Source organism: Hyla sarda, chromosome 3 (genome assembly GCF_029499605.1).
Source record: "Hyla sarda isolate aHylSar1 chromosome 3, aHylSar1.hap1, whole genome shotgun sequence".
Classification (NCBI taxonomy): Eukaryota; Metazoa; Chordata; class Amphibia; order Anura; family Hylidae; genus Hyla; species Hyla sarda.
Window position 1 is genome coordinate 146013448 of NC_079191.1, and position 19107 is coordinate 146032554.

Consider the following 19107-nt stretch of genomic DNA (forward strand, 5'->3'; position numbering starts at 1 on the left):
AAAATCTCCTCTGCCGCCCCATACTTACTTGGTCTCGGCACTCTGGGGGTAGTGACGCCCCTTGGCTTGATCGAAGGCCATCAATCAAGCCGAGGGGGTGTCACTGCAGCCAGAATAAGTATAGCTCCCGCCCAGACTGGACCACTTATGGGGCAGTCGGGGAGGAAATTTGTAACTTCATGGGGGACATTTATCAATGTTTGCTTATGTATTCCTTTTTTTAGTTCTTTTTTTCTTACAATATTTTTGCTTATGTGCGACTTATTTATCAACTGGTTCAAGCCTGTTGATAAATTTCTTTCACGTAAGCAATTTTTATTTTTTTTTGCTATGGTAGTGGCTTTTTCTGCTCCATGTCTGAGCTGGAGTAAATTTAGTACGTTTTTTCATGTGATGCGACTTTTTTGTGACTTTCGCACTTGATAAATCTCTGACCACTGCAAGTCAAAAAAACACTTTTTGCTTTGGTAAGCAAGATTTTTATTTTTTGCTTAGGGCACTGCACAATCAAAAAGTCACACAAAAAACAGAGTAGTCACACGTGTGACTGTTTTGCAACAATTTTAAGCAACAAAAAAAACCTACTAAATGCTTTGACAAATGTCCCCCCCCAAAAAAAGGATAAATATTTTACCATATACAACGTGTTACCAAGCGTTATATATGGTAAAATCTAATGCTTGTTCCTTAAAACATATCCGAAAAGAGGGTATGTGGATATCTTGTACATTAAGTGGGCTTGTATGGGGGCCAGGCTTTCATTTGCTAATATGGCTGTAACTTTTGGTATTGAAGTACAGGATACTCAAACAATAGTTGACTTGTAATGCATTTTATCTGCTACAGAAAAGCCTGAATTGTTGCCTTTTTCTTTATGCTATTTTTTTTTTTCAATTACCTGTTGACTCTGGGCAACACCTTTTGCCATTATAGGTTTATTTTGTGGTATTGAAGTTTTTATGGAACCATAGAACCTTACAACCCCGGTCCTTTCCTTTATCTCTAATTTTCTGGCTGGATAACTTTATGTACCTGTAAGGCCAACCGAACCAATTCTCTCTAACCTTTTATTATTTTCTCATTTTGATCTTTATTATGGCGCTTTTTATAAAGCACAATGGTCAGGTACTGCACCCATCAACTAAGCATCACCATCTGTGTAGTTATATTAACTGGTTGAACACCGGTACATGTAGGCAGCATTCTGCAGATCCTGAAACATACTAGTACAATTTTATGTATTGATGTCCACATTTCAATGGCTGAATTCCAAATTGTTCATAGGAAAGTGTGATTTAAAGGGGTTATCCAGGAAAAAAAACCTCTCTTTTATATATCAACTGGCTCCAGAAAGTTAAACAGATTTGTAAATTACTTCTTTTAAAAAATCTTAATCCTCTCAGTACTTATGAGCTGCTGAAGTTGAGTTGTTCTTTTCTATCTAAGTGCTCTCTGATGACACATGTCTCTGAAACTGTCCAGAGTAGAAGCAAATCCCCATAGCAGACCTCTTCCATTCTGTGCAGTTCCCAAGACAAGCAGAGATGTTAGCAGAGAGCACTGTTGCCAGACAGAAAAGAACAACTCAACTTCAGCAGCTGATAATTATTGGAAGGATTACGATTTTTCAATACAAGTAATTTACAAATCTGTTTAACTTTCTGGAGCTAGTTGATATATATATATATATATATATATATATATATATATATATATATATATGTATATATATAAGTTTTTTATTGTAATACCCCTTTAATTCTGATGTTATACTGGTGACTGGATATGTCGTAAAGATTTTGTTTTATTAATAAGGGTCTTCTGATGTTTACAGCCTTTGGCAATCAGAGATTAATGATAAAATGTTAAAGAGCAAACATTTCTAATTTCCTTCTCCCTTTATATATGGTCTTAGAAGACTCAGCAAATTCACAGCACGCATGGAACTATTGAAGCGTAAGAGCTCTTGTTTTAAGGATTACAAAAGAAAGTCTTTTTAATTGGGGAATGCAAGCTAAGCGTGACATTCATTCTGTTATTTATTCAACAGATGTTATAGCAGAATATGTTATAATAAATTTACAGTAAGCAATTCAGGGTCAAGAACAACGATATTATGTAGTCCCTATCATTGTTCCCGGTGTACATATTCGTGCTGCTGAGGCTTAAGACAAGAAAAGTTTGAAATATTAAAATAAATAAGGAATAGCAATGAGCAAATCAATTTGACACAAATCAGGTTTGTCCCGAATTTAAAAAAAAAATAAAAATTCTGAATAATTAGGCTATGTTCAGATTGTAGAATATCCATACAGACATTGCAATGACAGCAGAGGGCCGGTTGAAAATAGAAGGTAATGCATTCCCGTGCGGACTTTGCAGAAAAAATAGACATGACTTTTCTTTCTGCGGATGCCGGTATCTGAATGTCTGTGCCAGAAACATCTGGCGCAGAAATTCTGCCATGTGGACAGTGCAGCAGAATCCCATTGAAATCGATGGGACTCTGCTGCTGCGGAATGTCCGTGCAAAATCTTTCTGTGGAATTCCGCACGTGAATTCCTTCATGTGAACATAGCCTAAGAATGAGAACTTTTTGCAATTTGTTTTGGATTTGTTACGTCCCTAGTCTTGTACACTAAGTAAACACTATGTTTTGCAGCTTCCATAACATTTGCAAAGCCAGGCAGATGTTGTTCCCCCACATTAGGTAGGCTGCAGCAGTAGTGAGACCGTCCACCCCCCCCCTCTCCCCCAGCCCGACATACTTGTATACCTCCTGCTGCTCTTATTTCTTCTTCCCCGATGGCTCCCTCAGGCCTCTTCTTTCTTCTTCCTCTGTGCTCTGGCGTCTGATGACATCACTTCTGCCGGAGCACAGAGCAAGTTCCAGCCTCAGGGTGAGTAAATCACTTACCGGAGGTATGCAGAAGCAGCGGTCTTCTGCTTCTATGCTGCGGTTGCCACAGGGGGTAGTGGCTGTATCCCCCTGACCGCGGCCGTGGAAAAAAAAAATCCTTGGGGGGTTCGCATTGGGGAAAAAAATATTTGCGGTCCCTAAAAAAGTGCCCCCTGGGACCATGGCCCCACCTGGACCCATAGTAGGGCCGACCCCGCAATCATGAATATTAAAGTTTTCACAGCAATACAAAGCTAGATTCAACAACAATTTGTGGAATCGTTCTATAGTGAAAACTGACATTTTTAAAGATATAATCTCACTATGTATATTTTGAATTCAGACCGAATGTGAATTCTAAGAAACCTGTAATGCTTTCTCAGTTCCTACTTTTGTTTGTGTTATTACATTTAGATATTCACGGCAGGGATACCAACTGTAGATATTATATGCAGTGATTATGTTATATCACATGAATCTATGGGAAATTTCCCATGCTGAAGCAAAAATATATTATTATAATTCACTCTCAGCATTTTATTTTGCTTTATTCTACTGTTTATCTTCTAGAAACACTATATATTGTACAGCGAACATGTGTTTTACGGTTTGCGGTAGAAAGATTTTTGTTCATAGATTCTTTACTGAGGTTTTGCATTATGTTAATATTTTGGATTAATTCAAAATGCCACCTTGTATATGTACACAATATAAATATGTAAACCATGGCTGCTGGTGTGCTGTAAATAAGAAATAGTTTTTTTATGGTCTCTACTCACAAAACATTGCGAAAAATGTAATGCTAGTTGCACTTTGTTACTTATTGCAATATAATGCACTTAAAAAGAATGCAGAAGACTGAAGGCTCAAATTATCAATATATTATTGAAATTGATAACATCTGTAGTATAGAGTAACATGTTGTCAAAAGTGCAGTCTGTCAAGGGACAAAAAAAAAAAGAAAAAAGCAGGATTTGAGGTGCTCTAAAAATAAAAAGAAACCATACTTACCTGCCCCAATCCTCTGTCGTTCCAATGGCTCCCAGTCCATGTTGATGTCTGTTTCTTCCTGCTTCCTCTGGTGTGTCATCTTTGCTAGAACTGTCCCCTCTGCTAATCCTTGGCCACGGCAGGAATCTCCTGCAGAAATGGCACCTCAGAGTTTGCAGGAAAAAGGGCTCAACAGTAGAGAGCGCAATCTATCTGAATGGCAGCTGTGAGGGATCTAGGCAGATGAGTATGGCTTCTTGTTTTTTGTTTAAAGTCCCTCGTAAAACAAAAAAAAATTGTACCCGGAATTCCTTTTTAAAATGTATCGGTGGTAAGCCATATGGCAAACTGGGTGGCAAGACACGTCGTGTTTCTCTGTGAAGGTTTTTCATCTACATAAAAGGATTGTTTATAATAATCTTATGTAGGACAGAATAACTCAACCATATTAAGTTTTGAGTTGAGAGAGAGAGCAGCTCCATTGCTATTGACACATGCACAGTTACCATTCCATTGGAACCAGGGACCGGAAAGTTGTTTTTATTTTTTCAGAATTGCTAGGAGATACAGATTACAGATATTTTATACACACAAAAAAACTATAGAGTATGTCCTATTTATGTGTAAAAAAACAAACAAACAAAAATATTTTCAGATATGCTGACCAATAGATGAACTACAATAACTTCTGTTCTGATTTGATATTGTGATATTTGTTTAACCAGTATGATATCTGTCTATCTATCTATCTATCTGTATATCTTCATGTATGCATGCATTCCTGTATAGGCTTTAATGAATTGCTTTTAGTTTTATAAGTTAAAGGAGTATTCTGGACAAATACATCTTATCCCCTATCCAAAGGATAGGGATAAGATGTCTGATCACGGGGGTCTCAGCTGCGTGCCCCCCGTGATCAGAGATCTTATCCCTATCTCCGAGCAGCACCCACATTCTGTGTGGGGCTGCGTCTCCAGTCTCGGAAACATCTTTTGTTTCCGGGATTGGAGACGTGATGTCACGCCATGCCCCCTCGTATGCTCCTCCATTCATGTGAGGGGACGTGAATAGGGGATAAGATGTATTTGGCTGGAATATCCCTTGGGGTATTTGGGGTTGAAAAATCTTCATATATATTCATATTCTAAAGAACAAATATCCACCCAGTGTAGCATGAAATTAATTAAATCAGTCTTACTTTGCTATAATTAGAAAAGAGGAAACATTAACCATTTCACAGTATCGTGCATAGCATATAATTTTTACTGTCCAGTTTATGTATTTTTTCCTATTAATGACTTATTCTTATTTTCTCTAGGATATAGACCTGCGACTAACTGGATTTGATTTATAAGAAAGCGATGTGCAGTAAATGGCAGTTCTTCTGATATTGCTACTATGGAAAACAGTATTGTCAATAGAATGTATCCTGATAAATAGTGCTTAGTGAAGATGCTGCTTCAGTGAGTGCGAAATCAATGGAAGATTCCTACTGCGTGAAAACCCTTCTGAGATTTTCCTGGCAGGATCACATTTGACAAACCTGATACATTTCCTTTTGATTGCCCTGTTTTACACAAGTGGATACAAATAACATTGCTTTCCTCTGCAACTAATGTGGGACTATGGCATTTCCAAGGTCCATTCGGCTGAACTGTTTTTGGAGAGTAGCACGGTTGCGTCTGCTACCCATGGGATTGGATGTCATGTTTCCTTTATGTATATTTGGATTTTTACTTCACATTTCAACTGTATACTCACAAAAACTGGATGATGTGGACCCCATAGTTACAACGACTTATGGAAAAGTACGAGGTGTTAAGAAGGAACTAAATAATGAAATACTAGGGCCTGTTATTCAGTTCCTTGGTGTTCCTTATGCTGCTCCTCCAGTAGGGGAGCACCGTTTCCAGCCACCTGAACCGCCAACAACTTGGGGAGATATAAAAAATGCTACACAATTTGCACCAGTTTGTCCCCAAAACATTGTGGGAGGCAGACTTCCTGAAGTCATGCTTCCTGTTTGGTTCACCAACAACCTGGATGTAGTTTCTTCCTATGTGCAAGACCAGAGTGAGGACTGCCTGTATTTAAATATATATGTTCCAACTGAGGATGGTGAGTTACATGCGGAAACAAAAACCAATGAAATTTATTTTATTTTTCTTCTTTGGCTTTCCTAAGTTCTAACCATATTAATCCCATATATAGGTTGCATGCCCGGTTAGTTGTCAGCATGCTGGCTTTTGATGTGCATGATGCTCTTTTGTGTGTGATCCTGTTTTTGTACTCATGTCTACACTCATGTTCTCCTAAGGCACGGGTATTACAATGGAAGGTACTCCCGCTCTCCTACCTGCCCATTGATGATACGTTATCCGCCATTTGCATGTGCAGGTGCCACAGCGTTGGAAGCATAGCCAAAGGCAGAGCTAGGTAAACGGTGTTGCATGCTCCTACTCTCTGTCATGGAGCTCCATGTTATTTTTTAGTTTTTTATTCATTTTTCAGTAAAACGAATATCCAAGGAATGTGTCCGGAAACCCGGCAAGAAAATATGTAGAAAAGGAGGTATGTATTACAGCTACAGATAAAAAAAAAAAAACAGTAAATAAAAGTGGGAAATGCTAAGGAGAGTAGGAGTAAGGAACAAACAATAATGACAGAATAACAACATTACAAAAACAAATATTGTCATAGTCTATACAACCTGTATGGAGTTTAACCTATTCTCATTCTTAACAGTCTAAGATCAATGAAAATGAAAGATCCTGTGCATTTATTTTATCACATGCAAGCTTTCATGTTATTAAAGCAGGACTGACAACAGACTATACTGATGGGTGGGCCGAAAAGAACGAGAACAGGTCCAATCTCTGATTAACCAAAACAGTACAAAAAGTTAAAAAAAAACCTTCTGCCAATTGGCTAAGAGGAGAGTCCATTGGGCTCAAAGTTTGTAAGTCTGGTCTATTCCACCCGCCATCCCTCACCCTTTTCCGTAATGTTTGGGGGGGAGGGGGGGGGAGTGCTCTCCTTATGAATACAGCGGATTCAGAAACTTCAAGGCCAGGATCTTACTTGCTTACTATAATGTTCATTAACTGGGAATTAATATTAACCCAACTATGATTTTCAAGTGAACAGCAATTCAACAGCAGTGTATAACCCACAATAATTTATAATCCAAACAGAGTTGTCTCTGTTCCTGCTATGGCTACATGGGTTTAAAAATATTACCAGTAGAGTAACGTAGACATTTTATTAATAAAAGTGTCCCTCTCATTTAAAAAAAAAAAATGTTTGACATGTCACAGAGAAGTACTAAAAGTCTTCAATTGTCAGGGTCTAAGTTCTGAGACAACCGACCCCACCCTCCGATTAGAAGAATGAGCAGAGATAAGTTCTTGTCTTGCTGCCCCATTATAAGGCTGGGTTCACATATGTCCGGCATCCGGCATAGTTTCTCTTTGTCGTGCACCAGAGGGAAACTGATGCTACAACTGATCCTATTATAGTTCACAATCATCCAGCATCTCAATTTTGATGCTGGATTGTTGGACACGCCGGACAGCACCGGAGATTGGAACGCAGTTTGGAAAGTGTGCTAACCCAGGCTTATCTCCACTCATTCTCCTGATTGTTGGGGGTCATTTTAAGCTTTAATACTCAGTTCTGTAATTTCTTTTTTTCCTCTGAGCTGTTTAAATGTTATCCATTTGTTAAATAGAATTGATACTGCCTTTGTTCTATTATTTTAGCATGCTGTGTATACAAAATGAATATGTATTAAAAAAAAGTTCTTATTGGCTTACATTAAATACTTAATTCAGCCATTCACATTGAAAATTATTTTAAAAACTAGTAGTTTTTAATGATAAAACCAGTTTAGGATTAGTTCATGGAGCTTAGGTTATTATTTTTTTTTTTTTTTGTAAAAGCAACTTTTGACATGGTAATCAGATGTGAAAAGTTGTTGATCGCATTGGGTTCAACTATCAATAATGTATAACATATCATGGTCCATGCACATGTAACCCTTCTGTGGGTACTGATCGTGGAGTAAACCCCGCCAACACGTTACTGGTTTCAAAATAGTGATCAGAGTGCCAAACATGTGCCGATTGTTTTTATCCCCTGGATTGGTCTTATTTCACTCACTGCAGAGCATTTTGATTCTAAAGTCCATCCACCAAAGTAGGTAGTAAGAATGACCATTTACGTGTTTGAGAAAGGAATAGCCAACAGGAAACTAAGACTTGCATTCAGATTTCTGATGCAGATGTTCAGTTTAAAGTCATGAGGAGCTGCACTAGCATTTAGGAAGATTTATCAAAACTTGTGTAGAGGAAAACTCGACCAGTTACCCATAGCAACCAATTGCATCTTTCATTTTTGGTTGGTTGCTATGCGCAACTGATCATCCTTTCCTCTACACAGGTTTTGATAAATCTCCCCCGATGGTCTTTCAATTCTTGGCTTTTCTGAATGAAGTGAATGGAAATAAGTAGCATGTTTATTATGGGGGAGTTTCTAAAATGCTGCACCTGATGCAGATTGGTGAAAAAGCTGCAAATGTTTTTCACAAACCACTTGGTTTGCACAAAATTTTGTGCCTTATTACAGATTTATGCCACACTTGGCAAATCAATGTCTCTTTGTACCGAGGAGGTGTAGCCAACTCATGCTCCAAGTTTACTAGAAGGTGTAAATTTCAGTTAAAACCTACACAGTCAGCCCCATATGCGCCTAGATTTATCAAAAGGCATGCACCTCTTGATAATCTCGGCTGCACTGTTCAATGGTGAGGGCATCTGTATTATTGGTCATGCTGAGAGTGTCAGGCTGTAAATAATTACTGGATGAAGGAACCTAAACCACAAGTAATGGGTCTGTTTTTTACTTTTTATGATAAATCTACGCTTCGACTACTTGCAGTGAAGTTGCACAGCTATTTTATTGTCTGATTTTGCTGCAAATTAATTTGGAATACTTAGTAGACACAAAAAAATCACTGATGCAAGTGACTCACATGCAACATAAGATCTCCATATACTTTATTGAAAAGTCGACTTACCCTTCTGATTTTGTCAGGACTGGCTGATTCACTGTTGTCTTCTTCCTTGTTTTGCTGATAGCTGTTAAATGTGTATGGACAGTAAACTATCTGCGACCAAAACTGTAATAACATAAAAAGAATCTCCTCACTCCAATATGTTTGTGGTTGACATATTTATTTATAAACATTGAAGAGCAAACATACCTGAGTTCTCTTTCATGTATCTATGAATTTAGGACCCTTTTTGAGCACAAACAGGACTCAGAGGCCCATCAATCAATGTACAGTATAAAAATCTAGAAAGGTTGGATATTTTACTATTGTACTGTCACATTTGCGTCACATTAAATGTATTTACAAGACCACAGTTGTGATGTTACATTGAGACCTTGTGATCCTGGTGTCTCTTGACCAAAATCACTGTGTATTCCTACCCTTATACCGATATAAAGAGATGTCCTCCAACTCCAGCAGAGTAATACAAGCGCTGAAACCAGGATAAAAGCAAGGATTCTTTATTCCCAAAATGCAATGCGTTTTGCGGAAGTTGCGCTTCTTCAGGCCTGAAGAAGCAGAGCTTCCGCGAAATGCGCTGCATTGTGAGAATAAAGAATCCTTGCTTTTATCCTGGTCTCAGTGCTTGTATTACTCTGCTGGAGTTGGAGGACATCTCTTTATATCGGTATTTAGTTGACGTGGAGTGGCTGCAGAGACCTCACACCATTACGCTTTAATCCATGGTTGTACTTGGAACAGTAGTTCAGTAGTAGTGCAACTGCCTCTGGTAAGCGCAAATCTAAACCTTGCGTTTTGCATCTTGTCTGAAGATATCCCACTACGGAGAGCATCCTGTTGTCTTTTTATCTTTATTCCTAACCTTAGACAGCTAAACCAGTGGATAGGTGATATCTTGTTACTACCAGAATATCCTCATTTAAGGAAAATATTCAACCTGTAGTAAATGTTATATGAATAAAATAATGTATTCTAATGCAGCTGAAAAGGACATATTCTGGACATAAGCTTCTGTTTAAAAAGGTGTGAACCTTTTTTCTTTAAGGGATATGTTTTATCGAGAGTTTGTGTGTCAAGGACCCTTCAACTTTCATTGACATTGTGAACTTCCATAATAAAATCCTCTGATATGATATATTTATAACATGTCAGAAGAATTTTAAAGGTGCATGTGCCCTTCCCCTTCCCGCAAAATCAGGTACATGTACGTGGTGATTAGGGACAACTTCCCGCAACACCACTTACATGTATCTGATGAGAATAAACTGTCACAGTGCCGCCGGGCGCTGTGACAGTATATTGAGCGCGGCTGTGCTGCACAGCCGAGCCTCCCTGAAGCTGGCCAGGGACCAATCACATCGGTCCCCGGCCGGCGATCGCTGTTATAGCAGGTATCTAGCAGGGATCTCCTCCTTCCCCCTCTCCACCGTCGATTCACTGTGTGAAGCGATTGGTGGTGAGGGGGGCCCCATTAGAGGAGGCCACCCGCGGGCATTGCGCTCCGATCCTGGGTTAACCCTGTAGACGCTGCAGTCACTAAGACCGCAGCATCTATTAGGGGAACAGAGAGAGGGAGCTTTCACTTTGAAGAGCGCCGATGGTTGCCATGGCAACCAGAGGACTGACATTGGCCTCCATTGTTATGGCAACATGAGTGATCAGTCCATACCTAAGGTAGGGACTGATCTATCCTATGCCTGTCAGTACTGACAGACATAGGCATAATTCAATGGAGTACAGATGTGTACTCCATTGAATTATGTGTATAATATTTAAAAAAAATAATAACAAAGTGTGAAAAAAGTGTGAAAAAAAGTGGAAACAATAAAAAAGTGAAAAAAAAATTGAAATACATTTTTTTGAAAAATAAAAGAAAAAAAATTGGAAAAAAATATAAAAAATAATAAAATTAATTATATATGTGTGTAATACACCCCCAAAAATAGTCCCCCCCCAAATACATCAACATGGCCCTCAAAAAGAGAGTCCTCACACAATTGCATCAGTGAAAAAATAAAAAAGTTACAGCTCACAGAATGCAGCGACTTATAAACATGATTTTTTCAATAAAAAATGTTTTTTATACCATAAATTAACTAAAATATCAACCTGCAGTGTAACGTTAACATGTCTTTTATACCACATGACGAATTACCTAAAAAATAAAAATAGAAAACAACCACAGAATCGATTTTTTAATGTATACCATCTCATAAAAAATTTAATAAAAAACGATCAGTGTCACATGTCCCCAGAATGGTACCAATGAAAGCGTCAACTTGTCTCCCAAAAATATTTTTGCACCCCAAGGCCTTTGTCATTTTATATGATGCCAACAAAATATCCTAAACAAAAAGGACACCCCAAAATCCACACAGCACGCCTTTATGTCTGAGGCCTGTGTGAGAGACTCGTAGCGCACAAAGGCCACATATGGGATATTTCTAAGTACCTCAGAATTCGGGGAATAAATCTTGAGTTGTATTTCTATGTCAACATCTACTGTGTTACAGAAAAAAATGGATTAAAATGAAAAATCTACAAAAAATATAAATTTAAATTCTTCCTCCACTATGCTTTAAAAAAAAAAAAATTTATTTAATGTCACTATGACTACTTTAACCCCTTAAGGACTCAGGGTTTTTCCGTTTTTGCACTTTCATTTTTTTCCCTTACCTTTTAAAAATCATAACCCTTTCAATTTTCCACCTAAAAATCCATATTATGGCTTATTTTTTGCGTCGCCAATTCTAATTTGCAGTGACATTAGTCATTTTACCCAAAAATGCACGGCGAAACGGAAAAAAAAAATCCTTGTGCGACAAAATCGAAGAAAAAACGCCATTTTGTAACTTTGGGGGGCTTCCGTTTCTATGCAGTGCATATTTCGGTAAAAATTACGCCTTATCATTATTCTGTAGGTCCATACGGTTAAAATGATACCCTACTTATATAGGTTTGATTTTGTCGCACTTCTGGAAAAAATCATAACTACATGCAGGAAAATTTATACGTTTAAAAATGTCATCTTCTGACCCTATAACTTTTTTATTTTTCCACATAAAGGGCGGTATGAGGACTCATTTTTTGCGCCGTGATCTGAAGTTTTTATCGGTATGATTTTTGTTTTGATCGGACTTTTTGATCACTTTTTATTCATTTTTTAATGGTATAAAAAGTGACCAAAATACGCTTTTTTGGACTTTGGAATTTTTTTACGCACGCGGCGATACCACATATGTTTATTTTTATTTTTTTTACACTGTTTTATTTTTTTTATGGGAAAAGGGGGGTGATTCAAACTTTTATTAGGGAAGGGGTTAAATGACCTTTATTAACACTTTTTAAAAAAAATTTTTTGCAGTGTTATAGGTCCCATAGGGACCTATAACACTGCTCACACTGATCTTTTACACAGATCACAGGCGTGTATTAACACGCCTGTGATCAGTGTTATCGGCGCTTGACTGCTCCGGCCTGGATCTAAGGCACGGAGCAGTCATTCGCCGATCGGACACCGAGGAGGCAGGTAAGGGCCTTCCCGGTGTCTGGTCAGCTGTTCGGGATGCCGCGATTTCACCGCGGCGGTCCCGAACAGCCCAACTGAGCAGCCCTGTCACTTTCGCTTTTGCTTTAGAAGCGGCGGTCAGCTTTGACCGCCGCTTCTAAAGGGTTAATGTGGCACATTGCCGCGATCGGCGATGTGTGGTATTAGCCGTGGGTCCCTGCCGTTGATGAGCGCCGGGATCGACGCGATATGATGCGGGATCGCGGCGCGATCCCGCTTCATATCGCGGGAGTCGGCGCAGGACGTAAATATACGTCCTGCGTCGTTAAGGGGTTAAGGGGTGCAGTTTATAAAATTGGGTCATTTATGGGGGTATCTAACATACAGGCCCCTCAATTCCACTTCAGAGCTGAACTGGTCCCTGAATTTTCTTGAAAATCTGGAAAATTGCTACTAAACTTATAAACCCTCTAACATTCTAAAAAAGTAAAAGAATGTTTATCAAATGATGGGATCATGAAGTAGACATATTGTAGATGTGAATTAATCATTATTTTGGTGCAGCATGACTATTTGTCATACAAGCAGAAAATATGAAATCTAGAAAAATGCTAATTTTTCATTTTTTTCTCAAAATTTTGTTTTCTTTTACAAAAAACGCTAAATATATCAATCAAAATGTACCACTAATGCAAAGTACAATATGTCATGAAAGAACTATCTTAGAATCACTTTCATAAGTAAAAGTGTTCCAAAGTTATTACCAAATAAATGGACGCATGTCAGATTTTGAAAATTTGCCTTTGTCATGAAGGTCAAAACAGCTGTTGAGTAGGGGTTAAAGTGATGGGACATAGAATTATCACTCATGCACTAAATCTATATACAATATACAATACCACTGTTCAGTAAGTAACTAGCTATTTATGGGAAAATATCCAACTTGTAAAAGATTCCGGCACTGAGATCTAATCCCAAGAATGTGACTGTTCATCTGAGCAGCAATCAGACAGTAGGACAATAATCCCATGGACTTGAAATATGCATATTGTGATCCATCAGAAACACCACGGGAGCCCTTTGCCTCTGCACCCAGCTTCTATTAAATAAATCCTCATGAGATACAATGCAATTGTAATGACATTCTTTTGCTGCTGTCGAAATGTAAAATTAAGGATTGAAGCAGTTTAGTGGATTTTCTCCTCCAGGCTATGTGGGATATTTAAGGTTTGACATGTGAAAGAGTTATTTTTTTTTTGTAAGATCAGTTTTGGCAGAAATATAGTTACAGCAGTTGAAGGTACAGAATTACATACACCCATTAGTGCATGACATTATCTTAACACTATGGCCCTCATTTACTTAGAAAATCGGGTTGTAAGTCTATGTTGCTTTCTTACCCGACTGCATTTTTCCCCTGGTATTTATTATTATGTCGCATCCTGTTTGTCGCACTGGGTTTTGTAGGTTTTGGTTTCCAACTCCTCTGAGTTGTCGGGAAAAAATCCACAACAATTCAACAAATTCGGGTTGGAAACCTTTATAAATACGTGGGAAAGCTCAGAAATGTCGGGTTACGCCCCTTTTTCGGGTTTGGGAGAATCCACATCGTGTCCGTCGGGAAAATATGTTGCATCGTGTCGCAGACTGGCTCACGATGTCTGCAACATGGCGCAGACAAAGATGCGCAAAAAAAAACAGACAAAAGAAGTCGGGTTTAGAATAGTAAATGAGGGCCTATGTGCAAGAAACCCACACTACCGTGGTGGTCTAAAGTTATGATGTCATCAGTCACCATGGCTAATGCTATAAAATGTGGATAAATCTGGATCCTCTGCCTCAGAAAATGTTAAGGGGTACTCCACTGCTCATAGTTTGAAACAAAGTGTTCCGAATGCTTAGAGCTGGCGCAGGGAGCTTGTAACATTATAGCCCCGCCCCTCATGACGTCACATATGCCCCTTCAATGCAAGTCTATGGGAGGGGGAGTGACAGCCATCAAGCCCCCTCCCATAGACTTGCATTGAGGGGGCGGGGCGTGACAGTGGTGAACAACGTATCCCCTATCCTAAGGATAGGGGATATGTTTCAGATCGCAGGGGGTCCGACCGCTGGGGCCCCCCACAATCTCCTGTGTGGGGCCCTGACAGCCTGTGGGAAGGGGGCGTGTTGATCACCGCATGAAGCGGTGGCTGGCATGCCCCCTCAATACAACTCTATGGCAGAGCCTGAGCGCTGCCTTCAGCAATCTCTGGCTCTGCCATAGAGTTGTATTGAGGGGGGGTGTCGGCCGCTGCTTCGTGCGATGGTCAACAGGCGCTATCTGGCCAGCGAGCCAGGGCCCCATACAGGAGATTGCGGTGTGGCCCAGCGGTCGGACCCCCGTGATCTGAAACTTATCATCTATGCTTAGGATAGGGGATATGTTTTTCACCACTGGATATCTCCTTTAACTCCTATTATTAAAATTGAATTCTGACTGATTCCCTAAACAGACAAACTATAAACCCAAATATCAAAGGAACAGGTGGGCATATATAGAAACTGTGAAAATATATGTTATCGGTGCACCCTATGCTATATTATGACAACAAAAACACAATATGGGGGACTGGACAACATGTCCTCTTTAATGCCCACCTAATAATGACATGCTATGTACTATAGGATGTACATTAATAAAAATGTTTATCATTATAACATAAATAAAGCTGTGTGGTGAGATGGCTTTGTCTTATGGTGAGATGGCTTTGTCTAGAACAATTACATTATCGTACATTTAGCTGACGTCTGGTTTCTTTTGTGGCTGGGTGGGCTATGGGCCTCAGGTATGGAACGCTGTGCAGACAAGAATATGAAGAGCAAATCTCAAACTATTTTATTACATAAAAGCTTCTAATTATTTGCCATAGGCAACAACCTTGATTCTCTCACTCTGCTGCCTATTCTGAATTACAAAGCAATACACATCTAATAGAATACTTTGAGGAACTAAATGTAAATTTAGTCACTTTTGGATGATTAAATTAGTCTTACTTTCTAATTTCTAACATTTTACCCATGTTCTTAGTTTTACACTAAGTAAGTCATATTGGCTTTTATGTATTAATGTTAGAAGGGAAAATCTGCAATAAAAGCCTACACATCTTACATCCTCTTCGCTCTCAAAGTATTCAGCATCTCAGTGTACATTGTGCCTGTGCCAGTGTGTCATGATTGTAAATGGGGGTACAGCGGGCAGTTTCTGGAGTCTTAGACAAGGCTGCAGTAATTTACATGTCATTTGCTGGTGTGCAATGCAGCAGCACTTCTTATTATGCAGCACATCAGGCATATGTAATTAGCAGCACAACCTATTACACTGAGTTAGGTTCAGAGAGGCGTAAATAAAGATGCATGACTCCTCTGCACCCTGTACAAACTTTTATTGCTATTCATCATTATAAAATCTCTTCTTGTTAACAGACGCTGGCCAAGTAAATTGGGTTTGGAGTATGGCAATTGATTAAATGTTCTTATTTGCAAATAAAAGTTAAATGTGTGTCACTCTATGACACTCTTGTTGTTCTGATGATTTATTTTTCACTCGGAAATGATGCATGGATGTTATACTTATATTTGTGTTTTTCACAGTGGACCGGTTGCTCATAGCAACTAATTGAATTACAGCTTTCATTTTTCAGAGGCCCTTTTTAAAAATGAAAGCTGAAATCTGGTCGCTAAATCTTTGATAAATCTCCCCCATAGTCTGCAATTTATTTCTGTTTTATAAAAAAAAAAAAAAAAAAGACTTAAAAAAACAACCACAGCAAAACAAAATATATATATATATATATATATATATATATATATATATATATATATATATTTTCTAATGCATGAGTTGTTAGTCTAGCATGTGATTCTATTGAGGAGTTTTACAGAATTAATAGATAGATAAATAAATAAAATGCAAAAAAGAGCAAATTTTGCAGGTTGCAAACTGTTTTGCAGGTTGTGTGTGGCATTACAACTTGACTTCATTTAATTCAATTCAATGGGAATAAGCTGCAATACCACACATAACCTGAGGACACGCATGGTGCTGCTTTTGAAAGAAATCAATTCTGTTTTTCTAATCCTGAGAAACAGATCAATATATGACCCTCAACTACAGATGTAGTAACCAGCTAGATGATGAGCTTCACTATATCTTTCCGAAAACATACTACACTATCAAAGTAGTGCGTCTTGTAAAGTATGTGCAGTACCAGGTCTGCCTTTCGACAAGAGTCCCTGCTGCTATACATATTTTTTGTGGTGCCCTATGCTACTCACGTGGGATGCCATGGAAGACACAGTAGAAGCATCTTGTCTTAGATGAATATGTGGTCTCCGGCTTTTTTAGCTTCATACTTCATTTGGCTAAACTCCTCTCAGGTGCAGATGTGGTGTCATGGGTTAATATGTATATATATATATATATATATATATATATATATATATATATATATATATTGTACTTCTGGTAACACAACTCGAGTGTATGATGGCAAATTTTTTGCACCGTGATTACTTGTTTTTGATACCCCATTTGCGTATATGAAATGTTTAATAATTTTTTAAAATATTATGTGATAAAAAAAGCATACATTTTGCCCTTTTTTTTAACCTTCATACCATTCACCGTACTGGATCATTAACATGATATTTTGATGGTTTGGACATTTACGCACACAGCAATACCAAATATGTTTATTCATTTATTTTTTTAACACTTTCTGGGGATAAAATGTGAAAAGTGATGATTTACATTTTATAGATTTTTCTAATTTTTTACTTTTTTTTACACTTTAATATTCCCCATAGGGGACTATTTATAGCAATCATTTGATTTCTATTACTGTACAGTGCTATGCATAAGGCTATCTTCTGCTCTAGTCTGCTCGATTTCAGACCGGAGCAGAAGACTCCAGGAGACGGACGGAGGCAGCGGGCGATCCGATCATCCATTTTAGTGACCGCACTGCCGCAAGGGTTAATGGCACACATCAGCGCGATAGCTGATTTGCGCCATTATCGGTGGGTCTCTGGCTGCTGATAGCAGCAGGGACCTTCTGTGCATGACATGAGCACCACTCCGATGCTCACGGTCATATACAGGATGTAAATGTACGTCCTGGTGCGTTAAGTACCAGTGCACAAGGAATTTACGTCCTATGTTGTTAAGGGGTTAATGGAACCACAGCCTAATATATAATACTTAGTAGGCATACACCCTTAGGTATCCATCGTGTATGGCGATCCTATGGGTATTTGGATATACACAAATCCCAAATTCATCCTTCTCTGGTATAACACTATGTGTAGGAAGTCAGTGTTGGTCACACTTAGTCCAGTTCATTGGAGCTGAATAGAGATCTTCTATTCAGCTTTATGAATTAGACCAGACGGATTTCTCTCTCCTGCTTTGGCTAACTTCACATGTGTTAGATAGGAGCTGTGTGCTTTGAAAGGAAAACACTTTGTATGTGGTGGGAGTAAACATGTGTGGGGGAATGTTCTTGGAATTCTTCCAGAAATATGTAGTTATTCATTCTTTGTGCACAATTCAGCAGTGCGCACACTAGATCCAGAAGCTTGAGAACAAGAAATAATGATAAAATAGCCTTTAAAATCAAGTTGCATGCAGTTATATAAGGTTAAGGTTGAACAAGTCCATTTGGTTCAACCTATTTTCTGCAGTGTTGATCCAGTGAAACGCAAAGCAATCCCGTAAAGTATTTCGGCATTTGTCTCATTTAAAGGTAAACAAATTCCTTCTTTACGTGTAAGATGAGAATCAAGCATTTCAAGTAGTAAAGCCATTCTCGCTCTTCCGAGAAATGCCATAGCTCAACTCTTCAGTCTTAAAGGGGTACTCCGACACTTAGACATCTTATCCCGGGGGTCCTGCCGCTGGGGACCCCTGTGATCTTGCATGCAGCACCCCAGTTAAAATCATTCCCTGGAGCTTGTTCGCTCCGGGTCTGATTACCGGCGACAACGGGGCAGGCGGCGTGTGGCATCATGCCTCCGCCCCCGTGTGACGTCACGCTGCGCCCCTCAATGCAAGCCTATGGGAGGGGGCGTGACAGCTGTCACGCCCCCTCCCATAGGCTTGCATTGAGGGGCGGACATCTACCAGTTATGACATCTACCAGTAATGACAGACATGGGAGATCGCTCCAATGTCCATCATTTCACTGGTTAAATACTGTGATCTATACAGATCACGGTGGTCCCATAAGGGCTATGGGTTGCTTGGGAAGCCAAAGCCTTACCTTGTCCTCAGTGTCTTCCCTGGCTCTGTGATTGCTTAAGGCTTCATTTGGCAGCCCTTAGCTATAGAGCACAGATTTCATGGATCAATGTAATGCAATAGCAGACCAGAGAAGAAGATCACTGATAATACTGTTCAGTGCTATGCCTATGCATAGCACTCTACAGAATTCGCAATCTAATGATTGCTATAAATAGTCCCCTTTAAAATTGTAAAATAAATAGTAAAAAAGTTTTTAAAATGTGAAAAGCCCCTCCCCCTATAAAAATTTGAAGGCTCCTTTTTCCTATTTTACCCCATAAAGCTAAAAAAAAAAAATATGAATAAACATGTTT

The 19107-nt window shown here is 38.9% G+C and overlaps 1 protein-coding gene and 1 long non-coding RNA gene across 7 annotated transcripts in view; one reads left to right on the top strand and one right to left on the bottom strand.

The window, feature by feature from the left end:
- NLGN1 (neuroligin 1) overlaps positions 1–19107 on the top strand; it is an 896776-nt gene that overhangs the window by 427795 nt on the left and 449874 nt on the right. For 3 of the 5 annotated variants that reach the window (XM_056565209.1, XM_056565208.1, XM_056565210.1), the window contains 2 exons: positions 5208–6007; positions 6401–6460. In XM_056565209.1, the coding sequence (XP_056421184.1) occupies positions 5515–6007; positions 6401–6460 (553 nt within the window). In that variant the 5' untranslated portion in view covers positions 5208–5514. The remainder of the gene's footprint in view (positions 1–5207; positions 6008–6400; positions 6461–19107) is intronic. The other 2 variants (XM_056565211.1, XM_056565212.1) reach the window with 1 other exon arrangement.
- Positions 1–19107, bottom strand: part of LOC130361771 (uncharacterized) — a 288138-nt gene that overhangs the window by 145823 nt on the left and 123208 nt on the right. For both annotated transcript variants that reach the window (XR_008891150.1, XR_008891149.1), the window contains one exon: positions 8967–9068. This is a non-coding gene — a long non-coding RNA (uncharacterized LOC130361771). The remainder of the gene's footprint in view (positions 1–8966; positions 9069–19107) is intronic.